General features: G+C 41.5%; 1 protein-coding gene across 2 annotated transcripts in view; it reads left to right on the top strand.

The window, feature by feature from the left end:
- The window catches only part of col4a2 (collagen type IV alpha 2 chain), a 62277-nt gene extending 42472 nt beyond the window's left edge, over positions 1-19805 (top strand). The window contains exons 5-48 of one of the 2 annotated variants that reach the window (XM_023337166.1): positions 1043-1177; positions 1267-1311; positions 1403-1519; positions 1611-1679; positions 1779-1814; positions 2540-2593; positions 2676-2711; positions 2869-2910; positions 4436-4498; positions 4596-4640; positions 4742-4798; positions 4887-4922; positions 5003-5047; positions 5396-5450; positions 6884-6997; positions 7877-8026; positions 8106-8177; positions 8257-8408; positions 8497-8569; positions 8686-8792; positions 9900-10083; positions 10452-10496; positions 10792-10866; positions 10947-11045; positions 11740-11961; positions 12050-12211; positions 12300-12470; positions 12573-12716; positions 12816-12932; positions 13036-13217; positions 13604-13667; positions 13769-13843; positions 13948-14055; positions 14139-14246; positions 14343-14414; positions 14892-15017; positions 15115-15231; positions 15724-15885; positions 15998-16096; positions 16751-16897; positions 17018-17134; positions 17345-17536; positions 18053-18339; positions 18965-19805. In XM_023337166.1, coding sequence (XP_023192934.1) covers positions 1043-1177; positions 1267-1311; positions 1403-1519; positions 1611-1679; positions 1779-1814; positions 2540-2593; positions 2676-2711; positions 2869-2910; positions 4436-4498; positions 4596-4640; positions 4742-4798; positions 4887-4922; positions 5003-5047; positions 5396-5450; positions 6884-6997; positions 7877-8026; positions 8106-8177; positions 8257-8408; positions 8497-8569; positions 8686-8792; positions 9900-10083; positions 10452-10496; positions 10792-10866; positions 10947-11045; positions 11740-11961; positions 12050-12211; positions 12300-12470; positions 12573-12716; positions 12816-12932; positions 13036-13217; positions 13604-13667; positions 13769-13843; positions 13948-14055; positions 14139-14246; positions 14343-14414; positions 14892-15017; positions 15115-15231; positions 15724-15885; positions 15998-16096; positions 16751-16897; positions 17018-17134; positions 17345-17536; positions 18053-18339; positions 18965-19219 — 4833 coding nt within the window. In that variant the 3' untranslated portion in view covers positions 19220-19805. The remainder of the gene's footprint in view (positions 1-1042; positions 1178-1266; positions 1312-1402; positions 1520-1610; positions 1680-1778; positions 1815-2539; positions 2594-2675; positions 2712-2868; positions 2911-4435; positions 4499-4595; positions 4641-4741; positions 4799-4886; positions 4923-5002; positions 5048-5395; positions 5451-6883; positions 6998-7876; positions 8027-8105; positions 8178-8256; positions 8409-8496; positions 8570-8685; positions 8793-9899; positions 10084-10451; positions 10497-10791; positions 10867-10946; positions 11046-11739; positions 11962-12049; positions 12212-12299; positions 12471-12572; positions 12717-12815; positions 12933-13035; positions 13218-13603; positions 13668-13768; positions 13844-13947; positions 14056-14138; positions 14247-14342; positions 14415-14891; positions 15018-15114; positions 15232-15723; positions 15886-15997; positions 16097-16750; positions 16898-17017; positions 17135-17344; positions 17537-18052; positions 18340-18964) is intronic. The other variant, XM_023337167.1, reaches the window with a different exon arrangement.
- The last annotated feature ends 92 nt before the right edge of the window (positions 19806-19897 follow it).

The following is a 19897-nucleotide window of genomic DNA, read 5'->3' as shown; positions in this document are numbered from 1 at the left end:
AAATGAGAAAAGTGCAATATACGGTTTGGCCACTAGATGGGAATAGAGAACGAGGAGAGCTGAGTACTATATAAAAAGAAAGTTTCTTGTCTCCCTCTGGCGGATTAAATAAGACGTGCAAGCAAAATGTAATCCTTCCACGCATTTGACTCAGAACCTCTCTCAGGATTTAAATTATTGTTGACATAATAATAATAATAATAATAATAATAATAATAATAATAATAATAATAATAATAATAATAATAATAATAAAGTTAAGGCGCATTTCAAAAAAACGTTTTTTCACATGTTGACTCAAGTGGACGTTCCGAATTTGAAATATGTAAATAAAACAATAAAACACACAAAAAACATTTGTTGATAAACATCAACTACCTCGTTGATACAGAAGCCTAATAACCACAATCTGTCAGTGCAGTTGAACAAAACCAAAGCTACCACACTGAATCTGGTTCCTTTTCAGCGTTCAGTGCCTGATGTGTCATTTTTATTTGCAATTAATTTCTAATAATATCTTTACCATTTTCATCAGCTTCAACTATTTCTGAGAGAAGACTCATTAGCATTCTTTCTGACTTAGACATTGCTTTGACTACCCAACCAGTGGGTTGTTAATGCCATGTAAATTTTGCCTTTATATTTAAAATACACCAACCTTACCTCACACGTCTTAACAAGTCTGCAGGAATGCATAGAATCTTTTTATGATACCAAGTTTCAGCCTAATATTTTTAACTACCGCTATCGAAGTATTCTCAAGTACTATTTCATATCGTTTGCACTTACAATGGTTGTCCACTAGATGTCAGTGTATTTGAGTCACACACTCGAAAGCACCAACACCTGCAAATATACAAGAAAGCTGCTTTAAAATAGCCGTCACAAAAAGTGTCACTTATTTTGCTACCCCAGACGTGACTGCTGTTGTCATTATTGAACAATTCATTTATAAAATTGCATAAATAGCAGAACTTTGAATTTAATTGTTTATTTGTTATTTATATTGTTTTCCTCTTTTTAATAACCTTCCCACTCTCAGGGTCTTCCAGGGCTTTTTGGTCCTCAGGGCCCACAGGGGCCCCCAGGGCGACCAGGGGATCCTGGTATTCAAGGACACAAGGGACAGAAAGGTGACCAAGGAACTGGTGGCTTCATAGGGCCAAAAGGCAGCACGGTAAAAACACTTATGGCTCTTTTGTAAAGAACAAGAGAGTAGCAGATTAACCTGCTTTGTTAAATACATGAAAACGTTTCACCCTGAAGGGAATGACTGGTGTACCTGGGTTCTCTGGAAACGACGGCATCCCTGTGAGTAACGTCACATCGTTTCTAAATCTACAGCTCAAACTCTGTGTATGCTGACAGGATGTTTGATCCTGGTGTGTTATTCCCTCTGCAGGGCCACCCAGGACAAGCTGGGTCCAGAGGGAAACCAGGAGCAGACGGTTGTAACGGGACCAAAGGAGAACTTGGATTCCCAGGATTACCTGGTTTCGACGGGGGCCCTGGAAATCCCGTGTGTAACTCTTCATCTACCCAGAAATCTGTGATTACATCTATGTTCGTGCAAATTGTAATTTTTTTTACTGCTGTTGTTTCAATTCCAGGGTGTAAAAGGCAGGAAGGGAGAGAAGGGGGATTCTCTGGAGGTCAGCGTTTACATGAAGCGCTTCAGGGTGAGAATCAAACATGCATCATGGTTACAAAAGTAACTATCTCTTTATTCACTGCCATAGAGTAGATTTTACAGAATTGCTTTGAACATCTTTCCTTAGGGAGATCCAGGGAGACCAGGAGAGGACGGATTTCCGGTAAGACACATTTAATTCAACTTAATCCGGTTAAATATGATGGGTATGCGCTCACACCTGGCTGATACATTTGGTCTGCTTTAAACAGAGCAGAGTTATTTTCCCCTTTTGGTCTGGACCAAATGTGTTAGGTGTGAATACATTCAACTGAATCCACAAGTGAGCCAAATAACTGGACCAAGACCCACTTTTTGAGGTGGGCTCGGTCCGCTTCCAAACAAACTCCGGTTTGCTTCATGTGTGAAGCCCCGATCCGAAGCAACTATAGGAATTATGTCTTTATGGACTTAGTGGTAAAATTAAGCTAACACTGTATGTGCTGAAATCCTACCTGATCCTCCGTTTTCTGCTTAGCAACGCTGCTGCCAGCGTGTTGTGCATCGGGGGGCCCAGAGCATTTCTACTCATTCAGTTTACAGCTGAATTTGCCAATATAACATCACAAAACCTGTGTGTAATGAGCTGCTCTTTACATTCAAAACTGGACTTCCAAAGTTTGTTTTTCTGGGACAGTCATCAGTCCCAGAAATGATCATTTCTGCCGGATCGGAGCGATGATCGTCACTCGCGTGGCTTTGTTTGTAAATTTTATTCCTCTGGCAAAAAAGCACAATTTGAATGCAAACAGCACCAAACGAGTAAAAAGCAGTCGGCTTTTGGTCCAGACTAAAATACTTTTCTTTTACAATTCCTTACCTTTCAACTGTAATTTGCTTTTTCTTCAGGGGCCTCCAGGACCACAAGGACAGGAAGGTAGCAGAGGCCCTGTAGGACCCAAGGTAAGGGTCTCTGAGTCTGACCCTGAGTATCTTATCAAACTGACTGTTTTTTGAGGAATATGCTGTACTTGTCTTCTGACAGGGTCCTCCAGGTCCTCCAGGGCCACGTGGACCAAAGGTAAAGCATCACCAAAACATTTTATGTATTTCATTATATATGTGTGTTAATTCCTCTCTGTGCGTCCGGAGATAACAGCCATAGTCTGACTCTATAGCTAACAGCAGGAAGACATTTGGAAGTGTGAAAGCTGCTTGAAGTGTTTCCTTCTTTTCAGGGCACCATGACCAAAGTGTTGAAGGGAGTCAAAGGAGAAACAGTGAGTACCCACACTGATGTTGTTTGTCTGAAGCTTTGCAAAACAAATCATCAAGCTGACTCTTATTAACATAGAGAAGGTGTATTTTAGATTTCTTTTTAACCCTCCTGCAGACTTAAAAGACGGGGTCATTTAGACCCCATGAGTTTTTCAATCTGTGCGCAGTCCGGCGGGGTCGCACTGACTCTGTGTGTGCTTTTACAAAGTTTTTTCCTTTTTTTGTATGTGTGTGTGATTTCGGAAATTGGTGGTCTGACAAGTCCTCCGCTTCCTGCACTAGGATTGTGTGGGGGTTAATACAACAATATGAAGATTGCAGTGAAATAAATAAGCGTTTGATCCCCAAAGGAAAAATATCAATGTCCACCATTTATGTTGGATTCAATTTGGGGCAGAAAGACAGTTGTAACCAATAATCTTGAAACTTAATTTGCACCTTGATGATTTAAATCAGGGATTTCCAAGTCAAATCCGTGATCGCTACTATCCTGCAGCTTTTCGATGCATCCATTCTCCAACCCACCAGTGTCAAATCATCTGAATTCCCTCATCGGCATTTCATTCAGCTCTGCAGAGGTCTGGTAACAAGCCACACATTTGATTCATGCATGTTGGAAAAAGGGATGCATCTAAAAGTTGGAGGCTAGTAGCAACCCCTGAGTTAAATGAATGACTGACCCACTACGACGCACAAGAGTGGTTGTACTGACTTGCTGCAAACAGATCAACCAGTCAGTCACTTATAGATGCTTCTGGTCTCAGTTTGTGAATCTCTATACAGTGGAATATTGATTATATAGATCCATCACACGAAGAGTAATATGTAACAGGCATTTATTGTTGTTAACTTTCACGGTTATGCTTTACAGCTAGTGAAACTCAAAATTCTGTTTCTCACAAAAATATAAATATTACATGAGACAAATAAATAGGAATTATAATCCCTGATCATATCGAAAATACAGAATGGATCGTTGTCACTTGAGCTGCAAAAGGTAATTACTGAAAAAGCTTGCTGTAAATAGATTGCTGTATCAAAAGATGTGGGCTGGAAAGTTGAGAGGAAGGAAAATGTTTTGCAGGAAAAGGCCTGCAAGCATGGATAACTAAAGCCCAGGGTTGTAGAGCAAAGCCCATTAAAGAGTTTGAGTAAGATTCACAAAGCTGCAGCTGGAGTCAGCACTTCCACCACACACAGATGTTTCCAGGACATGAGCTGCACATGTTCTGTTCCTTTTGTTAAGCTGAATTGGAGACAATGTCATGCTCTCTCAGAGACAAAAGACAAACAGGACTGGACTGTTCCTCAGTGTTTTCTAGTCAGGAACAGAATCTCAACCACTTGTGGTCCGGTGGGAAGTTTCCGCAGTCAATAATGAAGTGGGTCTGCATGGATTCTGCTGGTGCTGGTCTGGTGTGTTTTAGTCCAGAGCAAGTCCAGTCATTAGAGCATTTCATAGTTGCTAAATGTGTCCCTAATAATGATGCTCTCAAGTCTAAGTTGCACTCTCTGCATTGACCACAGGGGGACATCGGACCACAGGGCCTACCAGGAAACTACACTACTCAGCAACGTCAGCCTATCACTGTAATCAATAATATTGCTTGTTTTTTTTTTATCCACATACCTGCTCTGATAACATTTTTAACAAAACTTTACCAGATAATATTTCGAATCATTTTAGGGACCTTCTGGATTCCCAGGTGACAAAGGAGAAAGAGGAGATCTGGTATGTGATCCCTCATTAGCCTTCATCACATAATAATTATTTTCAAATTTGGAAATGGAAACACGGGCTCCTGTGCTAATTGTGTGATCGGTTTATTTCAGGCAGACAACTTAGATGGCAAAGGAGAAACTGGTATAATGGGAATGCCTGGCCCTCGGGTAAGCATGGTTGCATTTTCACTAATCACCTTCTAACGCTCCTCCTTTTACATGTCTTACATTTATTCTGTTTGGAATCTTGTTTCAGGGCGAAAGTGGTGCAAATGGACCTCCGGGTCGAAAGGTTTGATGATGTTACTCTGTTTAATCTTGCATTAAAATCAAAACAAGATTTTCTGACTTGTCATTAAAACACTGTTTCAGGGTGAGCCTGGTTATCCAGGGCTGAACGGCAGAGAAGGTCCTAAGGTGAGACAGCAGCATCAATGAATGCATGGATCCTGTTTTTAAGTGATCAGTCAAAGACTAATCAAGTTAGCGACTGATATCATCAAGAGCCAACATCCTCGTTCTCTTATTTATAGCTTTAGAGTTTGAGAACACAGTGGCTACGCAGTTTAATTTAACACTTAGACAGATTTTGTTGTCTTGACACTAAATTTGCCAACTCTAACAATGTAAAATTTAAAAAGAAATATGTAAGAAGCTGTTTTAGAACTACTTGAATTAAATATATTGCATTGAGTGAAATACAAAATCACATCTGGATTGTTGTGCGATTAAAATCAGTAAAAAATATAATTTTCTCTGTTTCAGGGAGGCACAGGTGATCCAGGGGAGCTAATTTCATCAGGATTTCCCTGGTCTGCGGGTAAGGTGATTAATGACTGAACAAACAGTTAAATTTGAGCGCCACAGGTCTAAAATGTCCTGAAGATGTTCTGGGTTGTCTGGTTAAAAGGCACTAATATGTCCTGAAGATAAGATAATACATGTGAATAAGCAGCAAATCTGCCAGAGATCATGCTGTTTCGTTATCTTCTCTCCTGAGCTGCGTGTTTCCTTTTTTATTCATACATTGAGTATGATATAATATCAAGACACAAACAGTAATCAGATGCAGCAACATCCTTATTTATAGAGATAGAAGATGACTTCAAATATCTGCACTTTGACACATACATTTGTATGTTCCACATTTGAAAACAGCTGAATAATGAGGGCGAAAGGTCACATGAATCACAACTGACTTATTGTGAAACTGTGTGTGGAAATGACGGGCATTACTCAAAGTGAAAAATGAATGTTAGTGGCACAAATGAACTTCCTTCGGAAAACCCAAAGTGAGACGTTTAAAACCAGTAGACGAACAACTGATTGAGATCCTGATCCTGGGAAAATTTACTTAGCATGCTCATTTTTTCTCTCCTTTAACATCGTTGCTTTTTTCAGAATCATCTTTTTTACGCGATTTGCAGTTCATACATCTGAGAAGCTGAGACAGACAAAAGTGGGACCTGTGCTTCTGAAGAAGCACCACTAAAGTACCAGTTCATCATTGGAGATTCCATGTATTGAACTCGAGTTAATTTGGGGGAAGAATTAAAATAAACTGAATATACTCAAAGTATAGCTAGAAGAGAATAAGAAAAGAGACAGATGCAGTTGTCTGAAATATTAAATCTGTGCAAGAATTCAGAATAAGCAATCATTTGTTGAATTTTCCAAGCTTAAATTGGGTCCAGGTTCCAATATTCATATGAGAATATATTGTATAGTGCTCCAGTATAATTTATATCTTAATAATGTTCTGATAGTAATATAAATTATATCGCTTCACATACTGGTGGTACATCAAATTATTTGTCAACGGTGCTTTACAGAATAATCTGTAAAGTTGTGAGAAACAGAAGAAAAGCTGCATTTTGTGGCTCTTTTTGGACTCCAATGGAAAAAGACAAATAATCATAAGCAAGTGTTACACCGTTCCTTCAACCCAACTCAAACTATTGCACATCTGCTTTGCCTGTGTGGCTTTATTGATAATAACAACTTAGCAATTTACACATCTGACACTAAAGCATTTGCATTGTAGTCTCTTCACACGACATTAAGATTAGGATTACATTAGATCGATAAAAATTTAAAAACATTTTTAACACAGAAATGGGGACTTAATGGAAAGCATGCACTATTGTTTTGCTGGAATGTTGACAGTTCATTTGTTATTGATTGTGAGACCGTGACTCATCAACTAGAAAGCACCTGGTTAAAGTTTTCTCTACCTGTCTGAACTTTTTTAAGGTGGTCTTCCTGGGCCCCGGGGTGAGACGGGTCCAGATGGAGAGAGAGGTCGGATCGGAGACCAAGGCAGCCCTGGACCACCTGGACGTCCTGCCTCTGACACACAGCAACAAAGTTCGTAAACTGAATACATAAATGGAGAGTAATTTGCTCTCATTATTTGAGGTCTGATGTGTTACTGCACAGTTCTTGTCGTACTACATTGCTAAGCTATTTCAGCAGTGGCATATCATTGCACTGCTGAATTGTGGCCTCTTTGCAGATAATAAAACTTTTGGCTCCCTGGCAACGAATTGACTTTTACAATATTCTGATACAGGTTTGGTTTCAACACTTTTTTATATCACTGAACCGTCAAAGATAAAACAAAGTGGTTACATTTTTATAAGGCTTTATTATATAACTTTGAACTTTATATGCTCTACTTCGACATTGAAAAGGCTTGTGTCTTCGATAAGGTTTTGTGTTCAGTTCACTGACTGACTTGTCTCTCATCTGTTCTTGTATTTCATAAGATCCAGATGTGATGTGTGAATTTTTTTAGACCTTTTTGTCTCCTTCATGTTGTCAGAGAAATGTTATTAAAATGATTTCTTGTTTCAGCTGGTTGAACAACAAGCAGGTCTGGGCAAATTGTGCTTAATCCTGATAATTCACGATTTTACAATGAGGAGGGGTAATAATATTGTCACATAGTAATAGGTTAGTTTGGATAGCTTTTTATCCTTAATTAAATAAATTACTGCTTTTTTTTCTTTATCTATTCAAGTTATTTTGTTCTGGTATTAAAATTTGAATCTGACAAAATATGTAAAAGGGTAGATACTTGTTCATAGTACAATTCCTTTCCTTTATTCGACAATACAAACTCCAAACGCATTTCTATGACATCATTCAGCTTTGAACTGAAGATGATAAAGACAACCTGTTCACAAAGAAAAGCTTTTAGCATGGACGGTAACCTATTTAAATTGCTGTATTTCTTTTTGTTAGTTTGGGATTTCTTCGGCCCTTTTGGTGCAAAGGGGGAGCAAGGAGACAAGGGTCTACCAGGAGACCAAGGAAGATCGGCTGTCTTGCCGGGACCCAAAGGATCTGATGGAAGTCCGGGGAGCAGAGGCCCTCCGGGACCCAGAGGATCATGTGAGTGTTTGTGTGTGTTGAGCGAGTGATTCCAGTTTCATCCCCGCGTTTCTTTTCTTTAACTTGTGTTTACCTGTAGGGAAAGAGTTCTTTAAAGGAGATGAAGGGCCGAGGGGAAGACCTGGCAATGCGGGGGTTAAAGGATTTAAAGGTGCTCTACTCACGTGCAGAGAATCTTATTCTTGGCCCGATTCTCCGGAATCCCACCTGAATGTGTTTTGTGAAAACAGGGAATCATGGAGAATGTCAGTGCAGTGGTGAAAATTTCCGCCCCGGTTTACCTGGTCCTGCCGGTGAGCGCGGAGATCCTGGGATGACTGGAGAGTTTGGATACGAAGGTGACATGGGAGACCAGGGTCCCCGAGGCGCCGATGGGTTTCCTGTAAGGAAATAATGGCTGCAGTCTTTTTATTTAAAATCCTCTGTAATATTTACTCCCTCACACTTGACTGTATCGTGTTGCTTTGAAGGGATTTGCTGGCCTCAGTGGTTTTCCAGGGCCCAAAGGGCGAAAAGGAGAAACAAGTTTTGCGAGAGAAAAAGGTGCATAGTTTGTTATTCTATTATTATTTCTAATCACTGAAAGAATTACAAATTGGTTTGTTTTCAGGGTTATGTGTTTTAGAAGTTTACCCATGTACTTTCCTCGATACCCTCAGGATACCCTGGAGAGCCTGGAGACCCCGGAATTGATGGAGTGGTAGGATTACACGGTTCTCCAGGCCCGAATGGTCTACATGGTCTCTCTGGTAACCGCGGTCCTCCAGTGAGTCCATCATTGCAGTCTTTAATGTTTCTTTTTAAATTTGATTAGCTTGCTCACTTGGATTATATTTCTTTGGAATTGAATTAGATTTTTTATGGTACTTCATAAATACAAGCCAAGTATTTATAGTTTTGTGATTCATGAATAAACACTAGCAGAACTCAAAGGTTTTGGGCCTTTATCATATTGCTTAACTTTCTGTTTTTGGAATGCTGATATTGGCATTTATAAAACACGTTATTTTACTCCATGATATCTTTTGAATGCACAGGGATTGTCAGGCAGCAGACACTCTGAGATCCTCTTAGCAAGAGCTTACCAAGGCACGTTTTGGTTTAGTTTGAGCATTCGATCTTCTTGAGTTTCTATCTGCTATCAATTACAAGGGATCTTATAAACCTGGAAAAGCTGCAATTGTCCCAGCAGGAGTTTCCTGTCCTTATCCAGCAATATTTAAGCACCATGGATCAGTGAAGGAACTTACCAATAATTGGAGAAACATGGAAAAACAAAGAAATTACAAAACACAGAAAGACAAGACAGAGACTGGTCAGAGAGGCTGCCAAAAGCCAGATATTTTGGACTAAGGAAGGACTGTTTCCTTCTACAGAAACTTCCATTTCCGCAAAACTTTGTGAGAAGGCTTTTTATGGTGCGATGAAATAAAATGTGAACTTTTAGGTCAAAGTTTCTAAAGGTGTTTGGCACAAAAACAACTGTCCCAATGTGGAAGAAGTTATAAAACCTAAAACCGAGAAGATGAAGAAGAATGTTATCTTTCAGCATCACAGTAAGCTCAAGTCCAAATAAAACAAACGTCTTCATGATAGGACAATTAAAAGATCTTTAGAATAATCTCGCCAGAGTCAAGTTTGACAGAAAATCTGTGGGGTTGTGTGAACTGGGATGTGGACGAGAGACGTTCCCATAAACTGATAGATTTGGAGAACGTTTTGCTAAGTCAGGATGCTGACCGACTGCTTCTTGATAAGAGATTTACAGATTTTCCACTTGAATAGCACAGAATCTCTGTGGAAAAGGGTTTAGAAGGGATTTATCATGGTCTCATTTTTTAAAAATCACATACTTGACATTTTTCCCTGGCAGGGCGAAGGACCCTGGGGAGAGCGTGGAGACAAAGGGTTCCCCGGATGGCCCGGTAGACCTGGTTCTGCTGGGTTAGTGGGAACACCAGGTGAAAACTTTGTAGGTATCAAAGGACAGCACGGTCCACCCGGTGATGACGGCCTCGCAGGCTATGACGGAGTTCAGGGAACGCCTGGAAGTCCCGGTAAGGAGCAGCTGACGGCCTGGTTTCCTTGCTTATATTCATTCCTGTTTTTGAGTTGGATATTTTTTGTTTGAAGATTTTTATTTTTTTTTTCTGTTTTTGCTTTATATGATTTTCATCTCTCTTTCAAAGGGCTCTCTTGCGTAATCCATTACAAAGCAGTGAATTTGGAATGAACGTTAATGGTTTTTGGTTAAAAAAGAAGGAAGCATGACCAGCCGTTTGCTTCTCTTCCTTCTCCTGTCTACTTAAAGCAAACGCTGCATCCCTCAAACCAGCTGAGCTTGTTTGAGACCAAGCTTGTGCTTTTGAATAACTCTTGTTCCGAATGCATTTCTCTTTCATTCTCCCTCCTTTTCAACTGAAAGGCGACTGTATTCCACATGGAGCTGGAGGACAGGTGGATGTGACAGGTAGCTGGTATAACAACGTTTTTAATTTGTTGCTCTTCTTTGTAACTTCTCTGTTGTGCTTTGCCTCTGACTTATTTAACTTGTTTGCATGAGAACTGAAGTGTTTACGCTTTAAAATGTACTTTATTGAAGCAGCAGCTAATGTAATAAAAATAATGTCTGATCGTAGAAAACCTTCACGCTGGGCAGAAGTCAAACATCACTGGCACCCAAACAGTTATTCATAAACAGCCACTTTATCAAAACGCTTTGACATTGTCCTGAAGGCTGTGTGTGTCGTATCATTTCCTCTCAGGTGTTTGTGAACCTATCCCAGGTCCTCCTGGTCAACCTGGACCTCCTGGACTCAGTGGAATAGCAGGTTTTCCAGGTAACTTTTCCGACTGACTTGTGTTAAGTCCCATATGTAGGATGGCTTCTTAATGCATTGCTCTGCTTTTGATCCAACAGGAGCTCCTGGCCCAAGAGGTTTCTCAGGTCCGCAAGGAGTCAATGGAGAGAAAGGAGAACAAGGAGAGCTCGGCAGAGGCGGCACTCCTGGACCACGAGGTAAGAAGTGACAATATGACATTATGCAAAGGTTTAATGCACAGAATAGCGGTGGCATGGGCAAGTATCAGAGTCTGAGACGATGTCCGGTGACGGTGAACAAAGAGTCATGAAACTTGACCATGTGCTCTGGCCTAACCTTATGTCAGACAAAGACCCGTGGCTTTGGGGGCTCGGTACAACAACGCAGTGAATGTGTATGCGAGAAACGAAAAGAGTGAAAATCAATGGCAAGGAGTGAGAGAGAGAAAAAGCCAATAAGTGCTAGCAGCATTGGATTCAAATTTGTCTGGATCCAGACAGTCTCTTACATGTGGCAACTTCAAACCAGAACAGCAGCAAAATATCATGGTAGCATCGTAGCATATAATCATCAGTGGTGGCTGTGGCTCAGGAGGGATTAGTTCGTCCTGTAGCCAGTTAGAATCCCTTTTCTGTTCATGTCAGTTTTTGTGATCTTGGGCACGACGCTTCACCCCATGACCTCTGGTGGAGGCCGTGCATGGCAGCCTTGCATCTTTCAGTTTGCCATACGGAAATGTAGCTTAATACCATCAAAGTGCGAATGAGAGTATGATTGGGTGAATGACTTGAATGTAATATAAAGAGCTTTGGAGTTAGGAGTTGCCACAGTTATTCTGTTGAGTTGCTACTGTAATAAAATTGTCTTTAACTTCCTTTTTTCTTATTGCAGGTTTTCCTGGTCCCCGTGGAGACTTGGGGACTCCTGGCAGTAAAGGCTCTTTAGGGAATCCTGGTGTTCCGGGTATGCCTGGCCGATACGGATCTCAAGGGGAAAAAGGTCCTCATGGAGAAGTAATGGGAGCATCGCCTGGCCCTCCAGGTGACCCAGGACTACCTGGCCTGCGAGGGCAAAAGGGCCATCTTGGAGATCAAGGGCAGCCAGGGTTTTCAGGTCAGCTTATCTTTTCAACCTGGTCAAAGTGTGGAGTAAAGAGCGTTTGATATTTTCTGGAATATCTTTGTTTAACCAATGTTTTCAGGAATCAACGGGATGCCTGGCATGATCGGCTTCAGGGGACTGAAAGGAGCCCCAGGCCTGCCAGGGGAAGAGGGAAGACCCGGGCCAGCTGGGAAGTACGGCTTCCCTGGGGATCCTGGCAGGTCAGGCCCACCTGGTCCGGCAGGGACAACTGGAGAGCCAGGTTAGAGAAGCAGACAACAAGGAATATTCTTTAAAGATCAAAATTGATTTTTCACTGTTCCTACTGGCAAACTGTTTTACCTCATCAGGAAGAACTGGAGAGAGAGGAACAGAAGGTGACTCAGGTCCTCCAGGTCCAATAGGATTAAAAGGAATGCCAGGTGCTTATGGAGATGATGGTGTGATTGGAGCGCGTGGCCTGCCAGGTGACCCTGGACAACCAGGTGCAACCGGACGACCAGGCCTTCCAGGACTCAAAGGTCTGTTCCTTAAAAGGTTGACTGTCGATGACATAAAAAACTTGACTATTTGTCAAACTGTCTAAGCTAAAATCTTGTTTTTCTGTCATCTTTTCTTCTCAGGAAAAAAAGGTAGTCATGGAACGTCTGGTTTTGAGGGAGTCACAGGACATTCTGGTCTGAAGGGCTTTGAGGGACAAAGAGGGGGGCCTGGAACGCCTGGAGAAGTTGGCCTGAAAGGACTGTCAGGATCAAAGGGAGAGAGAGGTAGGACTCAAGTCATTCTCTGGTGTCACTGCTGTGATGGAACTGGTACCTTACCAGCCCTTTATTGCCCTGTTCATTAACTTTTCCCACTGCTTGCAGGCGAACAAGGTCTGCAAGGTAAACCGGGGGTGATGTCACCAAAAATGCTTCTCCACATAAAGGGAACCAAAGGAGAGCACGGCCACCAGGGCACTCCGGGTTTTACCGGACCAAGAGGTTTGTATCTCTAATCCCATATCAGAGTGTTGATCCGTTCTAAGGTCTCTGTTCCCTCCTCTCTCATTTCATATACGGTAAATCCTTTTTTCCCCCCCGTCAGGTACCAAAGGTGACCAAGGTGTGCCAGGCTATGATGGAACTCACGGTCTTCCAGGGGACCCCAGCAATGAAAAAGGAGTTGATGGAGATCCAGGTGCACAGGGCCTGCCAGGCATTAAGGGGATGCCAGGGACACCTGGAAACAGAGGCATTCAAGGCTTTGATGGAATGCATGGCGACAAGGTGAGCAAAGTTGCCATAGCAACGTGCTTGCTTAGGAAGTGCAGCAGCCTAGGAAGTGATGCTTTGCATCCAAATAATTCAACTTGGCCCTCCAATGGGATTCATTATTTTCTTAGAGAATCGGCGTCTTTTACCATTGATGTGTGTATATTTGAGAGCCACTGTATTATAATAGGTATATTACACAGAGGTAAAATATAAACCTCAGATCAATTCAAAACCTTTTTAAAGTAACCATATTTCTCACCTTACTTAAATAAGTTGTTCCCTGTGAATTTAATGTGTTGATCCAGTTTAGCTTTTTTTTTTTTTTTGCAGTAGCCTGTCAAATCCCTAAATAAATTTTAAATCATTTGGCCAAATGTTTAAACTGAGTTATGCTTCAGGGCGGCAAAGGAAGCCCTGGTGCCTATGGTCATTCAGGAGTGCAAGGAAAGAAAGGAGGAAAAGGTGAAAAAATCTAATTCAACCATTGAACTACCATTTGGCCCCAGCATGATGTAAATATGTGGAAGTTCCACTCTGTTATTAAGTGCAGTAAAATATGACAGGTGACAAGGGCATTCGAGTGGACCTTCCAGGATCTCCAGGACTGAGAGGAGAGGATGGATTTACAGGAGAACCAGGTACAAACTGACCTCATACTGGTGTTGCTTCTTCTTCACTGGAGCCAATCGACACTGGTAAACCGGGACTTGCTGAGTTGAAAGGTTTGATATTTCTCCCCTAGGTCTGAAAGGTCTACTTGGACCAATCGGGGACCTTGGTATTACCGGATTTGACGGCATTGAAGGGGTAAAGGGAGTAGCCGGGAATCTGGGAATAGAAGGATACCCAGGTAAAAAAATACTATCTTTACCCTGTTCATTACGCATTCTCACAGATCTATGTTCAATTGACGAGATTCTGATTATTTTCTAGGGTTGGATGGGCAGAGAGGAACGCCGGGGAACCAAGGTCAAAAGGGTTTTCCTGGAATTCCCGGGGAAGATGGACTACCAGGCGTTCCTGGCTTCTCCGGAAGTAAAGGTAAAACAAAAGGGCCACTGCACTTTTGTTATTTATCTGAAATTCGCTCTGCATTTAAAAAAATAAAATTCTAAAATGTATTTTAAATGTGTGCAGGTTACCCCGGCCTACAGGGTCTTTATGGATTAGATGGACTGAAAGGACAGAAGGGTGTCTCAGGAACACCAGGTAACAAACCTAACAATCGCAAAGAAATCATTACACACAGATAGATCAAAATTACTTTTAAAGTGACTTCTGAAGAAACTTTGTTGCATTGAATTGTATTAGTTTATCAAAGTAGAGGCGGCTGGGTGTAAATGTGAAGCACGTCTTTTAGATTTTCATCTGCAAAAGTTTTATAAGCTTGTATTATTTTTCTTCCATGTCACAGTTGTGCACTACTTTGTGTTGGTCTGTCATGTAAAAGCCCAATAAAATACATTGAAGTTTGTGATTGTAAGGTGACAAAATGTGACAGAGTTCATGAAGATAAAACATTTTTGGCAATATACGTACAGATGTCTATTTTGCAGATGTAGAGTTCATGGAAATTGTGTAACAGCTTGCTGACTTGAGCTTTGTAAACATTTTAAGTTTTTGTTCTTTTTTCCCCCCCAAGTATGATCTTTGTCTTTTAAAGAGTGCTCTGTTTGGCCACATCAGGTCTGGACATTATTGGACCTGCTGGAGAAACTGGAGTTAAAGGAAGAAAAGGAGAAAGCGGTATTCCCAACAGCCAGCCAGGTTCTCCAGGTCCATCAGGACTGAAGGGCTTCCAGGGAAATCTGGGTGAGCCAAAGACTTTTACCTGCTGCACATGCTACAGGGGCACGTTTCTGTGGGACTTCACTTGCATAAAGCTTGACACCATGTTTCATTTATTCAGGTGACTTTGGTCAACCTGGACTGCCAGGATTACGTGGCCTTCAGGGACCAGTTGGGATCCCAGGCCTACCGGGAAAGACGGGGGATCCCGGCTTCCCAGGACCTCAAGGATCCCAAGGTTGGCAGAAAGCAACATTTCTGAATCTCTTTTCTTTCTTAAGCACTTTATTAGTTGTGCTTTATTGTTAGTTGTAAACAAAACCCCCAATATAACTGGCAGTTGAATATTTTTGCGTGTACTATCATGATTAGTGGGTTTTTTTCCATTTTCATTGTTATTTTATTGAAGTATTTTTCAAGCATTTTATTTCCAAACTGAGATAAAGGTTTGCTTCATGTTTTACTGAACAGAATCAGAAGCTCCAATTATTTGGGTTAAATATCTCACTCTCTTCACTTGAAAACAACAGTTTGTGATGTTTGGAGAATTAAGTGGCTGACTAGAAATAACCTTTATATTAGAAAACTGTGTTTTTTTTCCGTATGCTAAAAAAATAATACTCCTCCCATCCTTCTGTTTTCACTATTCTAACATTAGAAGTCAATATTTGTTCATTTGAACAAATAACTCTTTTTGATTTATTTGTTCATTTGAATTGCTGTTTCCCAGGTTATCCTGGAACAAGTGGACCGCCTGGACTGGATGCTTTCCCAGGAGAGAAAGGTGTACCAGGCGAAAATGGGTTCCCCGGCCCCACTGGGACGAGAGGATCTCGAGGAGATTCGGGTCCAGCAGGCTACAGGGGCCCTGATGGAATCTCTGGGAAGAAAGGTAAGAGAGATCTCAAGAAAACATCTTTGACCAGACCTTGTGATTACAAATTATTTCCAGTAGGTCTCTATGTTGTTTCTTCTTATTTATATGTGTGTATTTTTCTTAACAGGACCAAAGGGAGACCAAGGTCACATGGGAATTCCTGGACAGACTGGCTTACAGGGAGAGAGAGGACCAGTGGGCCCGAAAGGAGACACTGGATTGCCAGGTCAGATATGGGCTCCTAATAAACTGGCAACCACTGGTCTAGAAAAGATAGATGTTTGTCGCAAGGCTCTTTACAGTTTGTTTGTTTGTGTTTTTGTATATTCAATCAAACGCTCTACAATTATTTGTCTTATGTATATCTGAAAAATGATTTCTCATATCACTTCTTTAGTCTGAGACAGGTTTTGATATGGATGATAAGGCTAACTACCCAGGACACTATTCTGTCTTGATGCTCAAAAAGATATTCAAAACAAATTTTATTTGTTTTTCATGTCTAGTTAGACTCTAGTCCTACAGACTAGAGTCTAGTAGGACAGACTCTAGTCTGTCCTACTAGAGTCATGCCTAGTAGGACAGACTCTGTAGTGTTTTGTACACAATCTAGGCAAGATAAAGGCAGTACAGCTAACTACTAAATCTGAAGTTAGTATCTGATTAGTAGTTTTCTGTTTAGTGCTAGGCTTTTTCTCTTGCTGAGGGATACATACTGCTTTTTACCAAATGTAGTTTAAAAATGAAAATGTTTAGTTTAACACAATAATGAAAGCCACAAAATGTCGAACTGGTCGAAATGGACTTCACAAAAATCACAAGAATATGTGAACTGCAGCTACTTCACCCCGAGTCACTGAACAAGCAATCGACCCCACAGGTCTTCCTGGAGTGCCTGGCAGCCAGGGCCGTCCTCCGCCTTCCATTACAATCCCAGGAGAAAGAGGCCATCCAGGACTACGAGGTATCCAAGGCCCGAAAGGGACTTCAGGGGGGCCAGGACCGCGAGGCCCACCTGGAGAGCCAGGTTAGTTTACAATTTTTCATACCAACCCATTTTTACCAATTGAGTATTAAAGTATTTCATTGGTAATGTACGCAAAGTACAAGAAAAGCACTGCGACAGATTTATTCTGTTTCTGAACAGGGTTCATGGGACCTGTTGGACTTAAAGGCATGCCTGGGATTAGTGGTACTCCAGGAGTGCCAGGTTACCGCGGCGAGGTGGGCAATGTGGGGCACCCTGGTCTCCAAGGCATGGAAGGTACGTCTCACACTGCGGGGCAGTTTGGGATTAGGGTTACAATCCCGGATTAAAAGATTTAAAGTAAGTGGGGGTTAAGACAAAAAACAAAACAAGCAATTTTGAAGGTTCAAATATTGTTTTTGTTGAAAAAGCGTCTTAGTAAAATAGATATAAATCGAACCCAATGACAACAACAGATGGCTAACTGAATCCATGATTCCCCAATAGGTCAAAGAGGCAGGCCTGGAGGCCCAGGATTACCTGGCATGGCCGGCCGCAGTATCAGCGTGGGCTACCTGCTGGTGAAACACAGTCAGTCAGAACAGACGCCAATGTGTCCGGTGGGAATGTCTAAACTGTGGGACGGTTACAGTCTGCTGTACTTGGAGGGCCAAGAGAAGGCCCACAACCAGGACCTCGGTGAGTCAGTGCAAATAATAAAAGAAACTAAGTTGACTCTTCTCTTAGCATTAGATGATGTTGCTGGTTTTACTAACATTAATCGTATTATCTTGTCATAAAAGGTCTTGTAAAAGTAGGAGATGAAACCCACAAAGTCTCAGAAACTTCCTGCGTTGTCTATTATTTGTGTCCTTTGCCAGGACTGAATCCTTCCCAGCACTTGTTCTCTGATCTTCCCAGTCTGATTCAGTTGCTTTGAGGATTTTTAATTAAATAATTTAATTTTGTTCCTAAGAGAAATTGGGTTTTCAAAGAGGCAGAATTTGCCAAAATCCGATAAAAATCAGAAAACCTCTGAGAAAATTCTTGTAAATTCTAATCTACTTTATTTTCCACTGGATCTTGCTTGTTTGAAAACTCAAAATACTTGAGAGGTGAAAGCAGGAAACATGGCAGGGGGAAAGAAACAGAAAGCATAACAATTTTAAGCCATTTAATCTTTAAACTCATTTTTCCGATGTTTGTTCCCAACAGGTTTGGCTGGTTCCTGCCTCCCACGGTTCAGCACCATGCCCTTTCTGTACTGCAACCCCGGGGACATTTGCTACTATGCCAGCAGAAACGATAAGTCCTACTGGCTGTCAACCACTGCTCCCCTCCCCATGATGCCTGTAGAAGAAAAAGAAATCCAGCCGTACATCAGCCGTTGCTCAGTCTGCGAGGCTCCGTCAGTTGCTATTGCAGTTCACAGTCAGGACATCACCATCCCACAGTGTCCTGTGGGCTGGAGGAGCCTGTGGATTGGCTACTCCTTCCTCATGGTGAGTTCCTGTTTTGGGTGGAAAAATAAAAGCGCCTGACTTCAGTTCATTTACATTGTGTTGCAAAAGTTTTTGCAAACCCCTTCAATCATGTTCACATCTTCCTTGGTGTGTTTGGCAACAGTTTTATGTGAGATAACATAAAACTGCACATAATAGCACATAATTGCTAGGTGAAAGACAAATAGTTTTTATGTAGACACTGATATTTTTGCAAAATACCACAAACTCAGAGTGAATGGACAGAGAGAGTCATCAACATCAGTTCACACGTGTTTACAAGACTCTCATTTGGATTTACACCAGAACATCGACTCAGGGTGTGTGTTTAGCATTGCCGTCCCTCTGAAAGGTGAACCTCTGCAGCAGTCTCAAATCTTTTGTAGCCTCTAATAGATTTTCTTCCAGGATTGTCTTGCATTTAGCTCCATCCATTGTCTAAAAACATAGACAAGCGTCACCGTAACTGCTGAAGAAAAGTATTCCAAGTAGGAATAATATGTTCAGGATTATGTGCAGTGGTAGATTTGTGGATTACAAAATGACACCCCATGTCACAACACTAGATTACCTTTTATTTCTAACTGGTCTCACTTACAGGCACTCTCACTTTTCTTTCCCGCAGCATACGGCAGCAGGAAACGAAGGCGGCGGTCAGTCCCTGTCATCGCCCGGCTCCTGCCTGGAGGACTTCCGCACAACGCCGTTCATTGAGTGTAATGGAGCCAAGGGCACATGCCACTACTTTGCTAACAAACACAGCTTCTGGCTGACATCCATAGACCAGTCCTTCCATACCCAGCCATCATCGGAGACACTAAAAGCAGGCCAGCTCCTTTCACGCATCAGTCGCTGTCAGGTCTGCATGAAGAACCTGTGAGGAACTCTGCAGCAACGCCGACAGACAGACCTGAAGCTCTTACCAGAGTCGACGCCAACGAGTAACTTTCTCGCAGGGCGCAGAGCTCAGGTGTGCAATGACTGTGCAATTCTTTGAGCTTTAATGTGCACTGTAGATACAGCAAGGAAAGCCATAAAATAAGAACAACTACATCATGGAACAACTGTATGTTTGTTATCTGCAATTTTGTGTGTTAAATTTGACTTGGTGCTTACTTTTTAACTTATTACCTCAGTTATTATGACACATTGTTAACCATCAAAGACCACAAAGTACAGCTGAACCAAAGATGCTTTTCTTTAACTTTGTATTTCTGTGGCTGAGCTGCAGCAGCCCCACCTTAAAGCCACTAACACTGCCTCCCAGCCAGATGAGGGTCTATTTTTGCATATCCTGTATCATTTTATTTGCTTGTACAAAGCCTATTTTTCTATATTTACAGCAAGCTGTGCTCTTTTTCTTAATGCATGTATCAATTACTGTTAGCTCATCTGTTTTTCATATGTTCACACAAATGCACTGATTCTGTTTAGACATTTAAATAAAATAAATTTGACCCTCTCTCTAGGTGTTTCAATGCATAGTATTGTTAGAAAATATTTTACAGCACTCAAATTTTGCTTCCAAGAAATCAGACCTAACTAAAACATGTCAGGG

Source organism: Xiphophorus maculatus, chromosome 7 (assembly GCF_002775205.1).
Source record: "Xiphophorus maculatus strain JP 163 A chromosome 7, X_maculatus-5.0-male, whole genome shotgun sequence".
In the NCBI taxonomy this organism is placed as follows: domain Eukaryota; kingdom Metazoa; phylum Chordata; class Actinopteri; order Cyprinodontiformes; family Poeciliidae; genus Xiphophorus; species Xiphophorus maculatus.
This window is presented reverse-complemented; position numbering and strand designations above follow the sequence as displayed.